Consider the following 17,434-nt stretch of genomic DNA (forward strand, 5'->3'; position numbering starts at 1 on the left):
ACTGTGAATACTTGAGCTCTATGTACCCACTGCAATCCACAACCCTTTCAGTTGTCCAGAATACAAAACCTTCTGCTTGTGAACTTGCTGGACAGTTAACCTTGCTGGCAGATTTTTAAGTGTGTTTGAGAACATTGCAGTGTATACATCTCGAGCTCAGGAGACAGTGCAATAGGAAATGTCTATTGCATCTTGACACAGCTCTGTGTTTTCCTCCATTCCAATTAAACTTGGTGTCATTTCCTCACATTTCTAGCCGTGCAATTGTTTGCTGTTTCAGAAAGGAATTACAAGTTAATTATCCATGTAGTCATGATCTCATTACTGCTGACATTGCCTCTATCATCTGTGAGATCAGAGCAGAAATAATGTTTTCACGTAACTAATGTCACCTTTGCAGGAATGTTAACATTTATGCTGTCATACAGATTTTATTAATTTTTTGGATGGGAACTTATTTATGCCTCTGTGATGTTAATCTACAAAATCTCACAGGCCTTCATCTGTTGAAAAATTAGTACTGTCAGCTTTACTTCCAAAGACTAGAACGTAGCATTTTGTTTACCGTAAATTAAATTCAGCCTTGCACGCAATGCCGTAATGAGATAGATGTGCTAGACAAAAAGCCGCTTCACTTCCCACTCCCGTCTGAGGCCCTTTCCTCAAAAAAAAGAGGTGATGGTCCCCTTGAGGGGGATTTTGGATTTAGACAAACCCCCAGAGCTGCTAGCCTGCACAGGAGCAGGGAGCCTGCCCAGGGCAGCCTCATTGCGGGGAGGCAGTGTGAGGCCTCAGCCTCTGGGCGCCTCCATTTTGCACCTCATGGAAGGAGTGTGGGGTTGTGCTGGTGAAGAAAAGAAGCGAGAGTTACGGGGTGGTGGCTGCAGAGAAAGGAGACTGCTGGCACACGGCGGCTTTCTGTGGCTGTGGCCAGGGCAGGGAGCAACTGACACCACAGGGGCACAGGAAGATGGCGGCGGCCCCTGAGGTGCACCTGGTGCCACTTTCCCTGAGAGAAGGCGACGGTACTGCCTCACACTTGGCTGGTGTGCTCTGCCCGCTGCTCTTCACGAAAAAAACAACTTTTTTTTTTATTTAATAAAATAATAGTAAAATAATATTAAATAATAACAATTAGTATTAAATAATATAAATATTAAATAATAAATAAAATAATAAAATAAATGTTAAATATTTTAAATTATAATAAATATTTAATAAAAATAATAGAGTAGTCAGAGCATTGGGACGGGTTGCCCAGGGAGGTGGTGGAGTCACCATCCTTAGTGGTGTTCAAGGAAAGGTTGGATGTGCTGCTAGGGACATGGTTTAGTGGGTGATATTAGTGGTAGGGGGTCGGTTGGACTTGATAATCTTTAAGTTCTTTTCCAACCTTAGCGATTCCATGTGTTTTTTTCCACACGCCACGCCCTCACACACACCCATCCCTCAGCCCCCACTCCCCAGCCCTTCGCCCGCCATTATTTATTTATTTCCACCCCGCGGCGCTGGGTGCTGCTCGCCCCGCCCACCCCCGTCGAGGCCCCACCCACCGCGCGTAGCCCCCGCCCACCCCCGTAGTCCCCGCCCCCTCTCGGCGCCCCACCAATGGGAGCGGCGCGCTGTGCACCGCCCCCGGTTAAGGCGGCGGGGGCCGGGTTCCGGCCGGTCCCGCGGCGCCATGGCGGAGCCCGCGGCGGACAGCCTGGAGGGCTGGGTGGCCGTGCGGGACACCGCCTTCGCCCCGCCGCAGCCACCGCCGCGGCTCCGCTTCCTGGTGGGCTGGAACGCCGCGGAGGACGCGTTCGCTGTCACCTGCCACGGCCGGGCGGAGGCGGCGGAGGAAGCCCCGCGGAGTTGGGCCGGGCTCTTCTCGGCGCCGGCCCTGCGCGGCGTCCACCGGCAGCTGGCGGCCGTGTGCCCGCGCCTGGAGCCCGCCTTCCCCGCCCTGCCCTGCTCCTCCGGCGGGCTCTGGGCCGTGCTGTTCCCCGGCGGCGCCCCGGCGCCGGGCGAGGCGGAGGCGCAGGAGCTGTGCCGGGCGCTGGAGCGCTACCTGGGCTGGGCCCTGGAGCTGTGCGGCGGCGGCGTGCTGCTGGACGCCCTCTTCGCCGCCGAGCGGCCCCGCGACGAGGAGTACTTCGAGAGCCTCCGCGAGCTCCGCGGGAGGGCCCTGCGAGGGCACCTGGCCCGGGCCAAGGAGGCCCTGCGGCGGGTACGGCCCCCCCGGGGGTGGGAAGAGGCTGGGGGCTGCGGAGCTGCTGCCTCCAGGCACAGGGTGGCCCCGAGCGGGGCTCGCCGCTGCTCGTACCCCAGTGGTGGAGCCTTGGGGTTGGGCATGGGGCCCATCTGGAGGAGCTTTGGGTGCTCTGGCTCAGGTTGGGGTGGTGGGAGGGAGCGAAGGGGGTGTCTGTACTGTCGTCCTGCCCCTGAGCCTGCCCAGCGCTCAGCTGAGTGCTTACACAAACACTTCTGGTGACCAGGAACCACTAAAGCAGCGCTCTCAAGTACGGAGTCCTCACTCGGTGCAAGCCCGGCTTTGTTAAGTGGGGAGTAACCCAGCTCAGCCGGCAGTGAGTGTAAGACATTGGGGGCTTGCTTAAGCTGCAAGTGCTCTGACAAGAACATGTTGCTAAAAATATCCAGTGGTGTTGTGCACTGAGTGGAATGACAACCAGAAGTGAAAGTACAATCATGATAGTTCTCTAACCTCTTTATGAAGGTGTCAGCCTCTTTGCAGTGATGCCTTTCACTAGGGGCTTCTTGGTCAAGGTCTTCATTAAAACCAAGCTAAGTTGTGGGCCTGTGCCAGATAGGTGTTTTGTGGTCAGAGCTCTTAAGTGTCAAAGTCTGGCCTGATGGTTTTATGAACTAACTGTTAGCCCTTTCTTCCTTTGGTACCATAAGCTCCTCCTTTCCCAGGAGGTGACGTGAATTTCACAAATAATTTCCCTCTGTATGCAATAAACATCCTCCAGGAGCAGCATGACCCTCACTGCTTGCTGGACTAAGGGAACCAGCAAGTGAACCACGGTGTTTCTGTTAGGCATTGGCGCTGTGTGTGTTAAATTGCTACAGGTGAGCCCTAGGGCTGTGAGCTACCGTGGGCCCCTGAAATGTGTAAGGGGCCACAGGACTTTAGGAATTACCAGAAACGCTGCAGTTCATATCCTTGTGTTCCACGGTGCTGGGCCTGGAGAGAGGGTGGGCAGGCAGTGCACTTGAGTTTACTTCCAGAGACCTTCCTGGGGAGATTCCACTGCAGCTGGGACTTTCGCTGCTGTGATCTTTCTTACCTAGACCCAGTGGGTAAGAGCAAAGGTGATAGGTTAATTCCAGTGCTTTTCAGTTAAGACACAATCAAGCCCGTGCTTCTGAGGCTTTTTCCCCCCACTTGTAGCACCAAGCACCCCCTGTTCCATTCCTGTAAGGAGCCATAGAGCACGCAGTGTCCTTTCAGGAAGGTATGTGTTCCTCAGCGGAGCTCAGCTGTGCTCCTCCAGCTGGCTCACCGTGTCCTGGTGTGTAGAGTGCGCCATGGTCTCTGGCAGCTGCTGTCGAAGAAGAGTTTTTGAAGCTTTGATTGGTGCCAGTAAACACAAGTAATTGAGGGGAAGCTCCCAACTTCATTTTTGTCAAAGGAGCAGATAAAGATCTCAGATGGGGAAGAATTACAGGTTACAAAGTAATATTGCTAGGACTGAGATTAGAGAAAGCTATCACAAATTGTGCAAATGATAAAGGAACTTAACTGCAGGCTATATTAGGAGTAGGATTCTGGTTCTGAATTCTTATTTTTAGATGGCCGTCTGATGTTTTCATTGTCAAATCTGAAATTTGGGATCCAGAAACTCATTAGCAGGCATTTAGTTTTTGTGGAAGAGATGCAAAAACTAGTTAAAGAATGCTTTCCTTGTCCTTCCAGTACACAGAATTCCCATTTACCATTTGTGTTTCCAAAAAGCAGTGACCAAGTCACCTGTATGCAGCTACTGGAATTCCTGACCTGCCTGATGTTCCTTGCAGTCTCCTAATGCAACATGCAGCAATTAGCGCCCTTAAGAGTGTGGTGGTGATGATATTTCCTGCTGGGGGTGGCTGCTGACTGCCTGGCGCACGGGGAAGCCTTGCCTATTCCATCCAGAGATAAACGGCAGGTTCTGTCCACCGAAGCTCATCGGCAGTCAGCACACACAAATGCAAACCAGCCAACTCTTATTTACCTTTTATCCCCCTAGGTTCTCCAGCAGCATGAAAGTACTGACACAATGGTGGCTTTGATGAAGGTTTATGAAGAAGAAGACGAAGCTTATCAGGATTTGGTAACCATGGCGACGCAGTTCTACCAGTATTTGCTGCAGCCCTTCAGAGATATGCGAGAACTGGCGACACTGTACAAACTGGAAATCCTGGTGGGTCTGCCCTTATCAAGTGAAAGGCCAAGTTACATAGCGGGGCATTGGCTGCTCTTGGAGCAGTTTAGACTCAAATCATTTAACATTCTCTAGTTTTGTCTTCACCTACTCCCCCTCCCCCCTTCTGCAAATCCACCAAACATGGCAGAGAAATTCAGAGTTAGGGCAGGACCACTCTCAGGGGATCTCTGAGTCCGTGGTATTGACTTGAACAGAAGTGCAGCCATATTCCACCAGTGTTCCCCTTTCCTGTATTTTGAGGACTTTAAAGGAAAACTTTCCCACCTGTCTGTGGATTATTCTTTGGTGAGCTGAATTTACAGAGATCTAAGTAGCCTTTGTTCAGCGGGATTAGTTTGTGACATTGAGAATGCCATCCCCCTAGTGCTGGGACACCACGTTACCTCAGCTGTGGTAGTAGAACAGAAGGCAGAGGAGACCTTACTGCCCAAAGCAGTTCTCTATTGCTGCTACAGCCTCTTAGAAGTACAGACTCAAACTTGCCACTTTGTTAATTTGATTTTATGTGCATCTTAAAGTGGGAACACATACTGATATCCCTGGAAAAGAGAGACATCTACTATTTTGATTTTTTCTTAAATGGTGTGTTCAAATTTAAATGAGCTGTTAATGTTCCAGAAAAGAGCTGAACTGTTGTAAGTATGCTGTAAAATGAAAATTGGAATGGATGAAACACAAAGTTGGCTTCTGTATAAATAATTCAAAGGGGTGCTTAGGCTCGTGAAATCTTTTTTTTTTTTTTTTTTTTTCTTAATGAAGGATTTGAATACTAGTCTTGTACCCATGTGCTCTCTTTGGACTTGAAAATACTCTTATGTTTCTTTTCTTTATCCCTGTTCCCATGTGAAAGTCTGCCAAGCTGGAAAACCTGACAGTGTGAAGTGCTGTCAACACGTGGGGGAAAAATAGAAGAGAACATTGCACGTAGAAGAGTGTTTCTGGGTTACTTTTAGTAACAACTAAAACGCTTCTGTTGGTCATGATTTTTAAGATGGTAGTTTAAAAATATTTTAAGAAGTATTTTTCTTAAATAACCCAATTCACTAATCGAAAGTGAATGTTAAAGTCATGATTAGGGAGCAAAGGTTCTGAGTTAACCAGAGAATGAGGAACAGGTAATGCACAAGCATGAGCAGTGATTCACTTTGTGGCAGGTGAGAGGAAGGTCATGTTTGCCACTGAGCTGTGCCTTGCTTGAATTGTCTGTCAGCGCAGCATAATGTGGGCTGCACCACTATGGTAACCAGCTGATAACTGAGAATCCTGTCTCCTTGCAGAAATCTTTGCAGTATGATAATTTGGGGCCTAAAAGAGTAGCAGCTTTGCAGAAAGATGCTGAAGAATGGACTAAGCGAGCTGAGAATGCTGTGTGCTCCATTCAGGATATAACTGTGAACTACTTCAAGGAAACTGTAAAGGCTCTGGCAGGTAATCAGAATGATTTACACAAAAGGTTTCCTAAATACTTGATTTAGGGTACTGGGAGCTCTTCTTAGCACCTTTGCTAGTCTCTCTTGGCAGACCCTCACGTTAGGGTGAGTGTCCAGCCTAATAAAGAAACATTTTATTCACCAAAGATTTACATTTAACCACTTTGATTTACACCTTGCATTTTGCTTGCACACAAACATTATCAAGGACTGAGACTTAACACCTGCAAATCTCTAAACAAAAAACATGCAGACTTTTAACCCTTCATGTACAAGCATCAAGGATTTCAGTGTGTTAACTCAGTAGATCACTGTGTAACTCTTAGGGCATGTCTGTGGTACAATGAAGCATTTTGCTTACATATACAAAATCATAAATTCAATCTTTTATTCTTGTAATTTCCAAAGAAGATTCATAAATTGTTTAGCAGTATCAAAATTTTTACTATTGCAGCTATAGTAGAAACGCACTAGTATTATTCGTTTACTGCATTTCTCTCATCTTATTGCAATGTTTTAATCTGCAGCAATGCAGAAACAGATGGAACAAGATCAGGAAAGATTTGGTAAAGCCACCTGGGCATCAGCTTTGCCACGACTAGAAAACCTGAAATGTATGTTAGCTAAAGAAACCCTTCAGCATCTGAGGGCAAGGGAATTATGCGTGAAGCAGAAGAGAGCTGCCATTCAGAAAAACGTAAGACCCTGCAAAGCCTCCTTTTCTGTCAACGTTTTGTGAAAGGCTGATCAAAATCTACCAAAGTAGTCATGGGGGACTTTTGAACTCCTTGGCTATGAAAGTGCTGAGGAAGGCCTCTTTCAGCAAAGCACCTGCATTCTATGCATAGCATTTTACAGTGTTGCAGAGCTGACCCAAATATGCATAAATACTTCAAAATTAAAAATATAACCACCTAGTGTTTCTGCACAGTTTAGGGAAAAAAAATCAATTTTTAATTTAACAAGCAAGCAGCTTGAACTAGATGATTTTCAGCATGGTTTTAAGTTATTAAAAAATGCTTGTTTCCATTTTTTTTTTAAATTGCTCCTGCACACATGAAGACATTTAGGAAAGGTTAAGATAAATGATTACATTTCAAGTATCATGTTAGCATTTATGGCACTAACCTTTAAAATTGTTAGTTCTAGGGAGATAAAGAGCAGCTATTATCTTCAGTGGACACTTCAAAATTGAAATATTTATTAATTTTAATTTTCTGATCTTTTCTATTTGATGCTATCTAACTGCTGCTAGAAATACCTGATTTTTATTTTCCAAGAGTAGTAGTAATGTTATTTGTGCAGATTATAATGAAGTCTTTTGTGGTGGACTTAAGATAAAATTACAACTTTAGGCTAATGAGACTGCTCCTTGGAGTTCTGCTCCAATCCTTTTCTAATGTTATGTTATTTCCCTACCAAAGCACCTAAGCAGCTACCAGTTAGGCCAGGCTCTGTGCAGATACTTGGGTGTCTGTGTAGATTAACTCATGCATGTGTGCTTGTTTCCCGTGTGCTTATTTTGTTATTAATGCATTTTATTTTCTATTTGGGGCTGTACAGATGGAGAATCTTGATGAAAAAGAAGAGAATCTAACTGTGGTGGAGGAGCTAGAAATACATTATTATGAAACCCAACTAGAATTATATAATGTACAGCTTGAGGTATTGAAACATGAAGAGATGCTGCTCATTGTACAGTTGGATGCTTTAAGGAGGCAGATCAAAGGTAAGAATAAAGAAATACTTACGGGCATGTCCAAAACTCCGGAGTGGTGGTATGACAGCTGCCTTCGTATAATATATTAAAATAAAATAATAAATTAAAAAAAAAGATTTTTCTTATTTAAGTCTCACTAGTAGAAAGCATCACTGGAAAACATAGGTGCTGTAGCATCTCTTATTTGGCCTTCGGACACTTAATTGATAACGCAAGTTTTCAAAAAGAAAGCTGTACTGATAGCTCATCTTGACAGCAGCTGTGATAAATGCATGCACTCACTGGTTTGGCATGTGGAGTAACTTCCATTGCAAATATTTACTGATTGTGTATTTACAGGATCTTTGTATAGAAACTGTGGAAATTGTGACCTGCTGTAATGGGTCCTGATTTCATCACAGTTTTGTTGTAATTTAACATGTAGAAATGGTGAAATACTTCTGTAATGACAAAAAGAAGTGATTATAGTTTGATGTTACTTGAGTGCTGCTTATATTCCCGTTTAAGTGTCTCTTCATAACATTTATGACAAAAATAGGCATCAGTCTTGTTTATGTTTATTTGTGCTCTATGAATTCTCTATTACTGTGGACGCCCTGAGGTAAACATCACTCCTGCTTGTTGCATAATTAAAACCTGGTAAATAATAAAATAAGTCACCCAGTGTTGATTAGAACAGTCTTCAGTTTTCCAGGAAAACTCCAGTTGGTGAAGGTAGGAGTTAAAGCACAGAGAGACATTTGAAAGAGGAAGCTAAATAAAAGCAAATGCTAAGAACATACATTTGATCCTGCAAAGCACCCCTGTGAGTAACATGACGTGTTTGCGTAAGACTTTGAAGGACCAAGCTCGGCTCTGGAGCATTACACTTTCTAATAACTAACTTACTGCCTTCAGTGGCTTTTAAAATGTCATTAATTCTTTAAATGTTTAAATAACTGTGGCAATTTTTGGGTTTTTAAAAAAATGCCAAATGCCTTTTTAGAGAAACAGGATGAAGTTGTTTACTATGATACATGTGAAAATCCTGAGGAGCTCAAGGTCATTGAACAGACAATGGAACAACATTACGCTAACTTGTCAGAAATGACGATGCTGAGGCAGAAGATTAAGCAGTTGGAGACAAAGCGTGGGACTGTCTGTGCGAGGAGAGCCTACCTCAGGAACAAAAAAGTAAATGCAGTCCTGGAGATGTGCATTTTCTGTAGCTGATGTCATGAGTGTTGACTCACGAGGGATGGACAGGAATCAACAGGGGTTTGGGTGGAGTGTACAAGACAATAAGTGATGTGGTGCCAAGGCCTCCTAAACAGAAAGAGGGGTAATGTGATTTTAAGCCTACTTTACTCTCCACTGTGTGGTGCGAGTGCCTCTCAAGTGTATCGAGAGCACAGACATATGTGGGTGACCCAGGAGGTGTTCCCCTATCAGCTAATCCTCATGCAGAGCCCTGCTGTGGCCAGCTGGAGCTTTGTCCTGGCAGCCTTTCACAAAGCAGCTGCAGCACAGGAGAAAACCTGGCCTGCAATGAAGGAAGCTGCACTGACAGAACAACCCACACAGCGATGCTTACATTACTTTTGAATGGGAGGGAAGGGGAGATCTGACTACTTCAATTCCCTTTCCAGCCTCTCAGTTCTGTGCAAAAGGCTTTTTTTTTTTTTTTTTCTTCCCTTTTTTCCCATTTGAAGCAGAACAGTAGGAAGACAGGTTGAGATCACAGTTGACTCTCATGAACCTTCCCAGTGAGCTGGGCTTACGTTATACATGCACAGTTTTGCTGAGGCAGAGAGCAGAGTTTAAGCTCAAGTCTGTCTGGCCATTTGCCCCTTGCTAGCCCGGACAAAGTGGGAATGACACTGGAAATGCTTTGTGAATGATCATTGTCTCTTGCTTGCAACTGCTTCCTTGGCAGACACTTCCTTTGCTTCTGTTTTCATTCACTTAATTGCTGTCTATTGGTTACATAACACTACAGCCGAATGCCAGATGATTTGCAAATGCTTACACAGCCATGTGGATAATTCCCCTCTGTACAGTGACAAATAGCGACTCCTGGAGAAAATACAGAAGCCTGCAGTTTCTCTGAGGCACTTTGTTACTAACTAAATGTACCCGTTAGGCATTTGTTGTGCTTCACATACCTTTGCTTCCCTCGCCTTTGTATGTAGGAGTTATGGCAAATAACGGACAGAGGGAAAGTATCCCTATATTTGTTCGGTGCCCTTCTAACTTCCTTCTTGCCTTCTTTCTCATGTCTTAGTGCCCCATCCCTGTAGGTAGTGCTTGGGTGAAATTTCTTCAGTTTGTTGCTGCCTTTTTTTTTTTTCTTTTTTTTAAAATCTAAATGTAAGACAGAGGAATCTGTTAAGATCTGGGTATACTCCCTCTGGAGCATGAATAAAACTATCATTAGTTAGGATTAAAAAAATCTCATTGGCTTTAGCCATGAAGGAGTCCCACGTAAATCACCTTCAGGGTCTCACATCTGCCACCTGTTGAGCTTAGCCATCCTTCATGGCACAGCCAAGCACTTGGCCTTGGTCATCGTTAGTGGCTTGTGCATGGGAGTTAGTGGCACAGATGGCACATGGTGAACGTGAAATGACCAAGCACTGCATGGATTATTTTGTTGTACCAGGATCAATGTGAAGCAAACCATCGACAGAGACTGCAACAGGCAGAAGAGAGCAAGAAACGCTTCCTGCAGCATCACAGCATACAGATAGTGAGTACTAAATAGCAGCCTTGGAGAATCTGGCAGCTGCTTGTTTTCACACGTAAATGCTCACTTACTTGTGTTTTAATGCAGAAAAGAGACAAGCAAAAAGAGGAGGAGAAAAAGAAAAAAGCTTGGATAAGCCAGGAACGTCAGAAAACACTGGAGAGGCTGAAGACATTCAGGGAGGTAAGTAATGTGAACCGCAGTAGTCCTAAATGGTGTCAGAACACATCAGAAAGTAGCCATAGCTCACAAGTGAGCATGATCCAAATCGGAGACCACTGCTTCAGTAGCCTGAAAGGATTGTGTGTAATGAGGATTTGGTCCACTAAGGAAGTAGCTTCCAGGTGCAGAGCCTGCTGCAAAGAATAGAAATGAGGAAATGACTTTGAAAGAAATACCTTTATGTTCCTTTAAATGTGGTTAGTGTTCTCCTTGAGTGGTACAGGTTTGTGCTCTGTGGCTTTTTCTCTCTTTGGGGATGCTGTTTTGGCCAAGCCAATGGAGATGTGACTCTTTGCTTTACAATTTATTTTTTAGAAGTGTCCAGCTCATGTTGTGCTGAAAACATCTCGTCCACAACCTCTGAGTCCCAGATTGCCACAAAGCGTCACCCAACAGGCTGCAGTACCGTGCCCTGCACCTTCACCAAGAACAAGACCAGCACCAGAGCAGCCAAAGAGCTTGCTGATAGTAGAAACCAAAGCATCAGAAACTCTGCAGGAGAATATTCCAGCAGATACACCTGGCCAGATTCTTGTAACTGCTGGTGAATCAAAACAACAAAAAGACAGTGAAGAGTTGGTGGTCTCTCTGTCCTCCCCTCCACCACCTCCACCACCGCCACCTCTACCACCTCCCCCCCCACCTCCTCCCTTACCTCTCCATTTAAAGACACGATCTCCAGTAGAGGACAAGCCCCTTCCCCTTAGAGCTGATGGCACTGCAGAAAGCTCTGCACTGCACAAACAGGATGACTCAGCCATGAGGTCTATAAATAATTGCATAGGTAAGTAGGCTCACATTGACTGGTGTTTCTCATTTTTCATTGTTTGTATTTTTCAGTTTTCCCTCCCTCTGTTTCTGGCCAGTAGTAGTGTGCACTCTTGCTCAAGAGAATGAAGCCATTTGAAAGCTTAGTTTGAGACCACATAAAATAACACTGACTGTTACTCAGGATCCTGAATGAGTAACTGATTTGTTGATCCAATTTGGTGTGCTTCACCAGGGTCCTGACTTCCAGACCGTGTCACTCAGTGGTTTTGGGAAATGCTGTCGAGTTGGACATTCCAGTCAATCTTTTACCACATTTGAACTTGAATTTAATTCTCTGTCTGTAAAGCCTTACAAGTTAGATTAAATCATACTTAACAACAGCACTACTAGTTGTGTGGAGATCTTAATTCAAGACCTGTATTTCTCATGATCCCACTGGTGTAATAGGTAGAAAGGTGTCAGAGGAAATTCCAGGGAGAGAGGGGATTTATGTTACTCATGCTGATGAGAAGCAGTCTTTATTACCAGACTTACTCTTGCCACAATTTTACAACAGTTGAAATGAATGTGTCATTTTGATGGTGGATTAATCACTTGTCCAGTCAGAAGACTACTGTGGGTAAATCTGTGATTTTGCTAAGGCTATTCTTTAGTGTTTGCAATTTCCATACTACAGAGCTAGCAGCTGGGCTGCTTGCATTTCTAAGGTATGCACAGCCTGTGTCCATTTACCATGTGCTTTGTTTCTAAATAAAGGTTTCTTAAGAGAATTCATGCAGAATTCAACCTGGATTTGAAAGACAGATGGATAGCTTTGGCATACTTGCATTCCTAGGGCAAAAAATTCTGCTCTGTTACACCTCTGCTTTGTTAGTAAGATCGTGCAGGTGTAATTGAAGGCTGAACTCTGCAATTGAAACGCAGTAGTTTGAATGAGAATAGAGCTCAGCAGCCTCTCAAGGCTGTGCTGGTTACATCCTGCTAACAGGCTTATTTTTGCCTCTAAAGCAAGCAGATATTCTTACTATGTCAGGCAGATTGATCTAAGTTGGAAGGCAGCAATTTTTTATTGTAATTTTTCACAGTAGAGCTTATACTAGACTGAAGCAGGTCTTTAAATGTAGTACATTCCTTTTCTTTTTCAGACTGTTCACAATACATCTAAGCAGCCTTTGTATCCCCTCAGTTAAAAGGCAAACCACAGGCAGAAACACCAAGGAAAGTTGAGCATTTTTAGTTCTTCCAAGATGTGAGGAAGTACAAGCAGTTGAAGGGCTGAGATGCAGTCAGGTTACCATGACAAACCACTGTGCATCCAGTGGATCAGTGTACTGGCTTCAGGCTGAGAGGTCCATGGGATTACTGTACCACAGATGCTCATAAAAACCTTTGAGCAACAGGAGTTGTACACCAGAGTATTCTGACTGCTACGGGAACAGCCTTGATAGTAGCTAATAGTTACTACCACTCACAGCCTAGCATTGATGTTTCATTAATTTTGGATAAGAAAAATCCTTTTTTTGCTCATTGGAGAGATCCAATAAGTTGCATACACATATTTTATGAAGAAAAACAGCACGTTAATTGCTGTAATGGTAATCAATAAATTATTGCCATAAGAACATACTGCAGCAGCTTTGTGAACACATTGTGTTACATATGGGCTTCTCTTGTCTTTGCACATGAAAAGCCAGGAGAGGTTCATATTCTGGTGCTGAAAATAGTCTCTAATGTGTTACCATACTTTCCAAAGGCAGTGTCTCTTATCACTTGTTAGTCTGACTACTCTTTTACCATGCAGTCCATTTGATTAATAGGTTTAAGACTTAACGAACTGGAAGGCTTTGCAAGACAACTTTGTGCATCTTTGCTTGATCCTTTTCTGGCATATCTATCACTCTGAAGGTACCACAGAATTCAGCGGAACGTTTTATTTTCAGTGCTTGATGTTAATCTCATAACCCTCTGTGCACTGCGCATGACAAAAATACTTTCAGCTGTGAAGCACAGATGGTCTGGACCTGTGGCTGTAGGAGTTGACTGCTGTCCAGCGAAACTGCCTTCCCTCACTGACAGTCTGAAGCTAGCAACAAAGAATCCAACAAAAGGAGTAAACCACAAATTACACCTTGTATTAAGAGACCAAGTAGAAGCTTTCTTAATATGGTGTTCTTTATGGTATGAAGTTCAGAAACACAGCCTGAGGTTTAAATCGTGTTGTAAAATGGGACTTATTTTTAAGTCCATACAGAAAAGAGTTGCCTGCCTGTCTGCTTAGGGACCGATCTATCTCCCACTGACTTCAGTGGGGTAGTTTGAAGCTCTTCTACTCAGATCCTTTCATTTTTCTATTGACTGAGCAAAAATGCAATTGACAGGCTCAGCAGGCATCTGAGCAAACTAGCAGAAATGGTAGATTGTTTCTAATACAAAGTACAAGAGGTTTTTTGGTTCAGTAATTTTTTTTGAAAGCCCATAAATTTATGACAAAAAAGAAGCATTCTCCTTTGTATATGATTTTTTGTTAGTGCACAACCTTGTATTATATTGAAGAGGTGCTGGATTCTCAATTCAAGATACAAAGGTTCAACTCTTCAGTTCCAGAACTTGGCATTGCAGAAGCTTGTAGGAGTATGCCAGAATGGACCATTCTTTTTCCTGTCTCTAGTAAAGATGAGAGGAATAACCCTGAGCACATGGGTAGAGTTCTTTACCTCTTAAAGTGTGGTTATTTTGTTCTTTCTTCTGGTAACAATAGACTTATCTGTTGCAGGTACAATGGATGAGGTTTTGGCTTCTCTAAAACGTGGTGAAGTTCACCTTCGCAAAGTGGAACAGTCAAATCCGTATGCCTCTGTGAAGGATAGCATCCTCTCTGCCATACGGCAGGGAGTTAAACTAAGAAAAGTGAATCGAGATACTGAGAAAGATGTCAGTAATGGATCCTCTAATGATCTGGAGAGAAGCATTAAGGCAGCCATCCAGAGAATTAAGAAAGTGTCTGCTGAATCTGAAGAAGAGGAAAACAATGATCAGAATAATGGAGAATGGGACAGCTAACCAATTTAAAGTAACAGACTACTGACTGGAAAAGAGTATTGGTCTCATTTTGCACACTGTAGAAGAATGTATCTTTCAAAATGAAAGAAGTGTGATTGTGTGTGTGTATGTGTTCTCATGGTGCAAAATTTTCTGTAGAGTAAAAGGATCCTGGTGGTTTTCTACAGGAGCTACAGATTCTTATTTTTGCATGAGTTATCATACTCCTAATTATGCTTGCGAGAGTCTTATTTTTGCATGCTATTGTCCAAAATACATTTGCATTATTAGATATTTCTGGCTCAAGTATGTAGAATTTTCACTGTTTCAGAAGACAGCTGAAATACTACAGTGAAACATAACATTATTCAGCTTAGTTACTACATTGTAGGTAATACAATCACAAAAACTCTTCAGGAATGAAACTGAAAATCTGTTTTGTCACACAAAAATATAACACAACCTGTGATGGTAAAGGCAGACCATAACACTTAGCATAATTCAGAATTTTTCATTCCTACCTCTGTTGCCCAGAACTTTATTTAAGTTGTTGCTTGTCTAACAGTTCACTCAAGTAACTACATTGTATACTCCACTCATCTTCATGTTGTAAAATGTGTGCTTACAAAGGAGCTTAGCAGTGTTGATTGGGTTAATTACTATCAAGTTTGAGATAAAAATTACTGTAGTAATTACTGAAAAGTTTACTTTTTAGTCAGAAGCTTAAATGTAGTGTTTCTAGATGCAAAGTGTTTTTCATACATTTGCAGCTGCAATGAACTGTTGGTGTGGGAGAAAGCCAAAATATTGTATATAATATTTTCTTGGATGTAGCCCTGTAAAACAGAGCTGCATTTCTCCACTAAGAGTGTCAATACATGTTTATAGCTACTCTGATGAATTTAAATTACCTGATAGCCTTATAAATTACAGTTATTTGCAGTGTGCCTGGAACCTGACTATTTAAAAATTCAACCACATTTCATTTAAAGACTCTTTCTATTTTGGGTAATTAGTGACAAAAATTATTCACAATTTATTCTGGAATTTATACTGACCCTTAATAAAAGTATATCCTGACAGAAGTGGATTCAGTGTGCTCTCATTTTCAGATTGTACTGTGACATAACATTCACTTGCACTAGAGTACTCTGGATTTTGATAACAAGTGTCAACTGTACAGCAGCCATGTTGTCATGCTAATGGCATATGTAAATGCCCTTGTTTTCTCAAATATTTATGAAATATAAATTGATAGCAAGTTTGCAAATATGGTGCCTTATCCCTGTTTTACTGTAAACAGATCTATTTAATTAGTAAATGCAGCAATTTTCATGACAGAAGCAACAGGTGGGGATTAATTTTTTACCATTTTGTCACCTGATTTTTTGGGAATGAGATTTTTTTTTTTTTCTCTTCACTGACACCAAACCAAGCAGACAATAGTGGCAGCAGAAGCACAGGCTCGTGCTTTATCAGCACAAGACACCTCTGACTTGATGCCTGCAGAGGGGAGCTGGTGCCCACAGGGCTGCCATGTGCCAAGGCCAAGCACAGTTGGGTGTGGAGGCCTCACTGAGCTGGGGAGGGGCAGGGGTGTTTTACAGCACAGAATTCAGCATCCCCCATGCTGAATTTCTCACATAGAACCAGACCAAGGACAAAATCTCGTCCTTCAGTAGGATGAAGCTGAGCAAAAACTTACTGCGAACATGGAGAGCTCTTCCTCAATGTTACATGAGATACGGGCTCTTGTGCTTAATGTTTTGAGGTGTGGCTGTGGAAAGGGTGAGCTGAAGAAAGGGACAAAACAGAACGATGTGTATCTTTCCAAATCTGCTGTGTTTTCAGCAAGCCCTGAGGCCTGTTCCTGGTGTTGCTGCCGCACTGCAGCCCATGGGACACTGGTGCCCTGTGGCCATGCGTTTGCTGCTGTGAGTCTCGATTTGTTCCACAGGGCCAAGCCACAGCAGCTTTTCTTTGAGATGCCCCAGTATAAGCGGACCAAAAAAGATTCCTTAGTGAAGTACTTTCAGATTTATCTTCTGGCTCTCTGTGACTGTGATCTGTACTGTGCTGCTGGCACTGGGCTATTTGCACCACACAGGGACAAAAAAATGGAGAAAACAGCGTGGCTGCTTGGCTCTGTGACGAGCAGCTCTGCTGGACAGGATTAATACTAACCTGCAGAACTGCTGTGATAGCTCTTGGAAAGGCAATTCCCTTCTTAAAGTAGCTCCTCCGGGGCTAGCAAATGGACCCCTTAGTGGGAATAATCTGCCCTGACTGTCCAGCTGCCGAAATTGATTTGTTAAACCTGAGAAATGCAGCTGTCTGGCTTTAAAGGGTTAATAGTGCACAGAGCTGGTGGCCCAGCAAAGCGGCAAAGAATTGGTTCCTACAAATCAGTCAGTGTCCCGGCGGCTTGTGAGCTCTCAAACTAGACATGGGCATGCCAGGCAGGCAGCAGCTGGAGGTATTCTTAGGGAGGTTTAAAGTTAATATATTCAAAGGCTATTTGGTCTGATGGGGAGAGTTTCCCTTTGACAGCCCAGCGCTTTGATCGCAGCACGAGCAGGATCGCATGCAGCCAGCACCCGGCGCCTCTGAAGCTCCTCCTCATGAAGCTCCTCTGTGAAGAGGCCCCCAGCAGCACACAGGGCTGATTCTCAGGCTGGGGACAGACTCTTTTCTTCTGCAAAATGATACTGCTTTCAGTGAGTCAGGGCTGAATGTGGACACCCCAAAGTGATCCAGAAGCTGATCGAATGGGGTCTTAGAGAAGGATGTCACTTGGTTCGTGTATGTGGTCTCAGCTCAAAGAGCCTCCTTGGATTCATTTAATACCATTTGGCAATTGATACTGATGTATGTAATGTGCTTCACCCAATGTTAAAACCCCAAGGACTCTCCCCATTCAGACCATGGGCTCCTCCTTCCCCCCAGCTGATTTCTAAGCAGTGCAGCTGGCAGCGGCCGGGGAGCAGCCTGTGTGCCTGTGCCCTCCTGGTTCTGAACAGCCTGAGGGCTGTAGCCGGGTTGATGGTATAGAGCAATGCCTGCTGGCTTGGTGTCACTTCTCCAACCCATAAAT

General features: G+C 43.9%; 1 protein-coding gene across 1 annotated transcript; it reads left to right on the plus strand.

Annotated features, from left to right (window-relative positions):
* Positions 1 to 1,630: 1,630 nt before the first annotated feature.
* WHAMM (WASP homolog associated with actin, golgi membranes and microtubules) lies at positions 1,631 to 15,430 on the plus strand. Its single transcript, XM_035336070.1, has 10 exons — positions 1,631 to 2,212; positions 4,236 to 4,409; positions 5,711 to 5,861; positions 6,391 to 6,560; positions 7,427 to 7,592; positions 8,569 to 8,756; positions 10,225 to 10,311; positions 10,396 to 10,491; positions 10,846 to 11,314; positions 14,075 to 15,430. The coding sequence occupies exons 1-10, from the start codon at positions 1,682 to 1,684 to the stop codon at positions 14,359 to 14,361; spliced, it is 2,319 nt and encodes a 772-aa protein (XP_035191961.1). The 5' UTR covers positions 1,631 to 1,681; the 3' UTR covers positions 14,362 to 15,430.
* The last annotated feature ends 2,004 nt before the right edge of the window (positions 15,431 to 17,434 follow it).

This window comes from Oxyura jamaicensis, chromosome 10 (assembly GCF_011077185.1).
Source record: "Oxyura jamaicensis isolate SHBP4307 breed ruddy duck chromosome 10, BPBGC_Ojam_1.0, whole genome shotgun sequence".
Lineage (NCBI taxonomy): Eukaryota > Metazoa > Chordata > Aves > Anseriformes > Anatidae > Oxyura > Oxyura jamaicensis.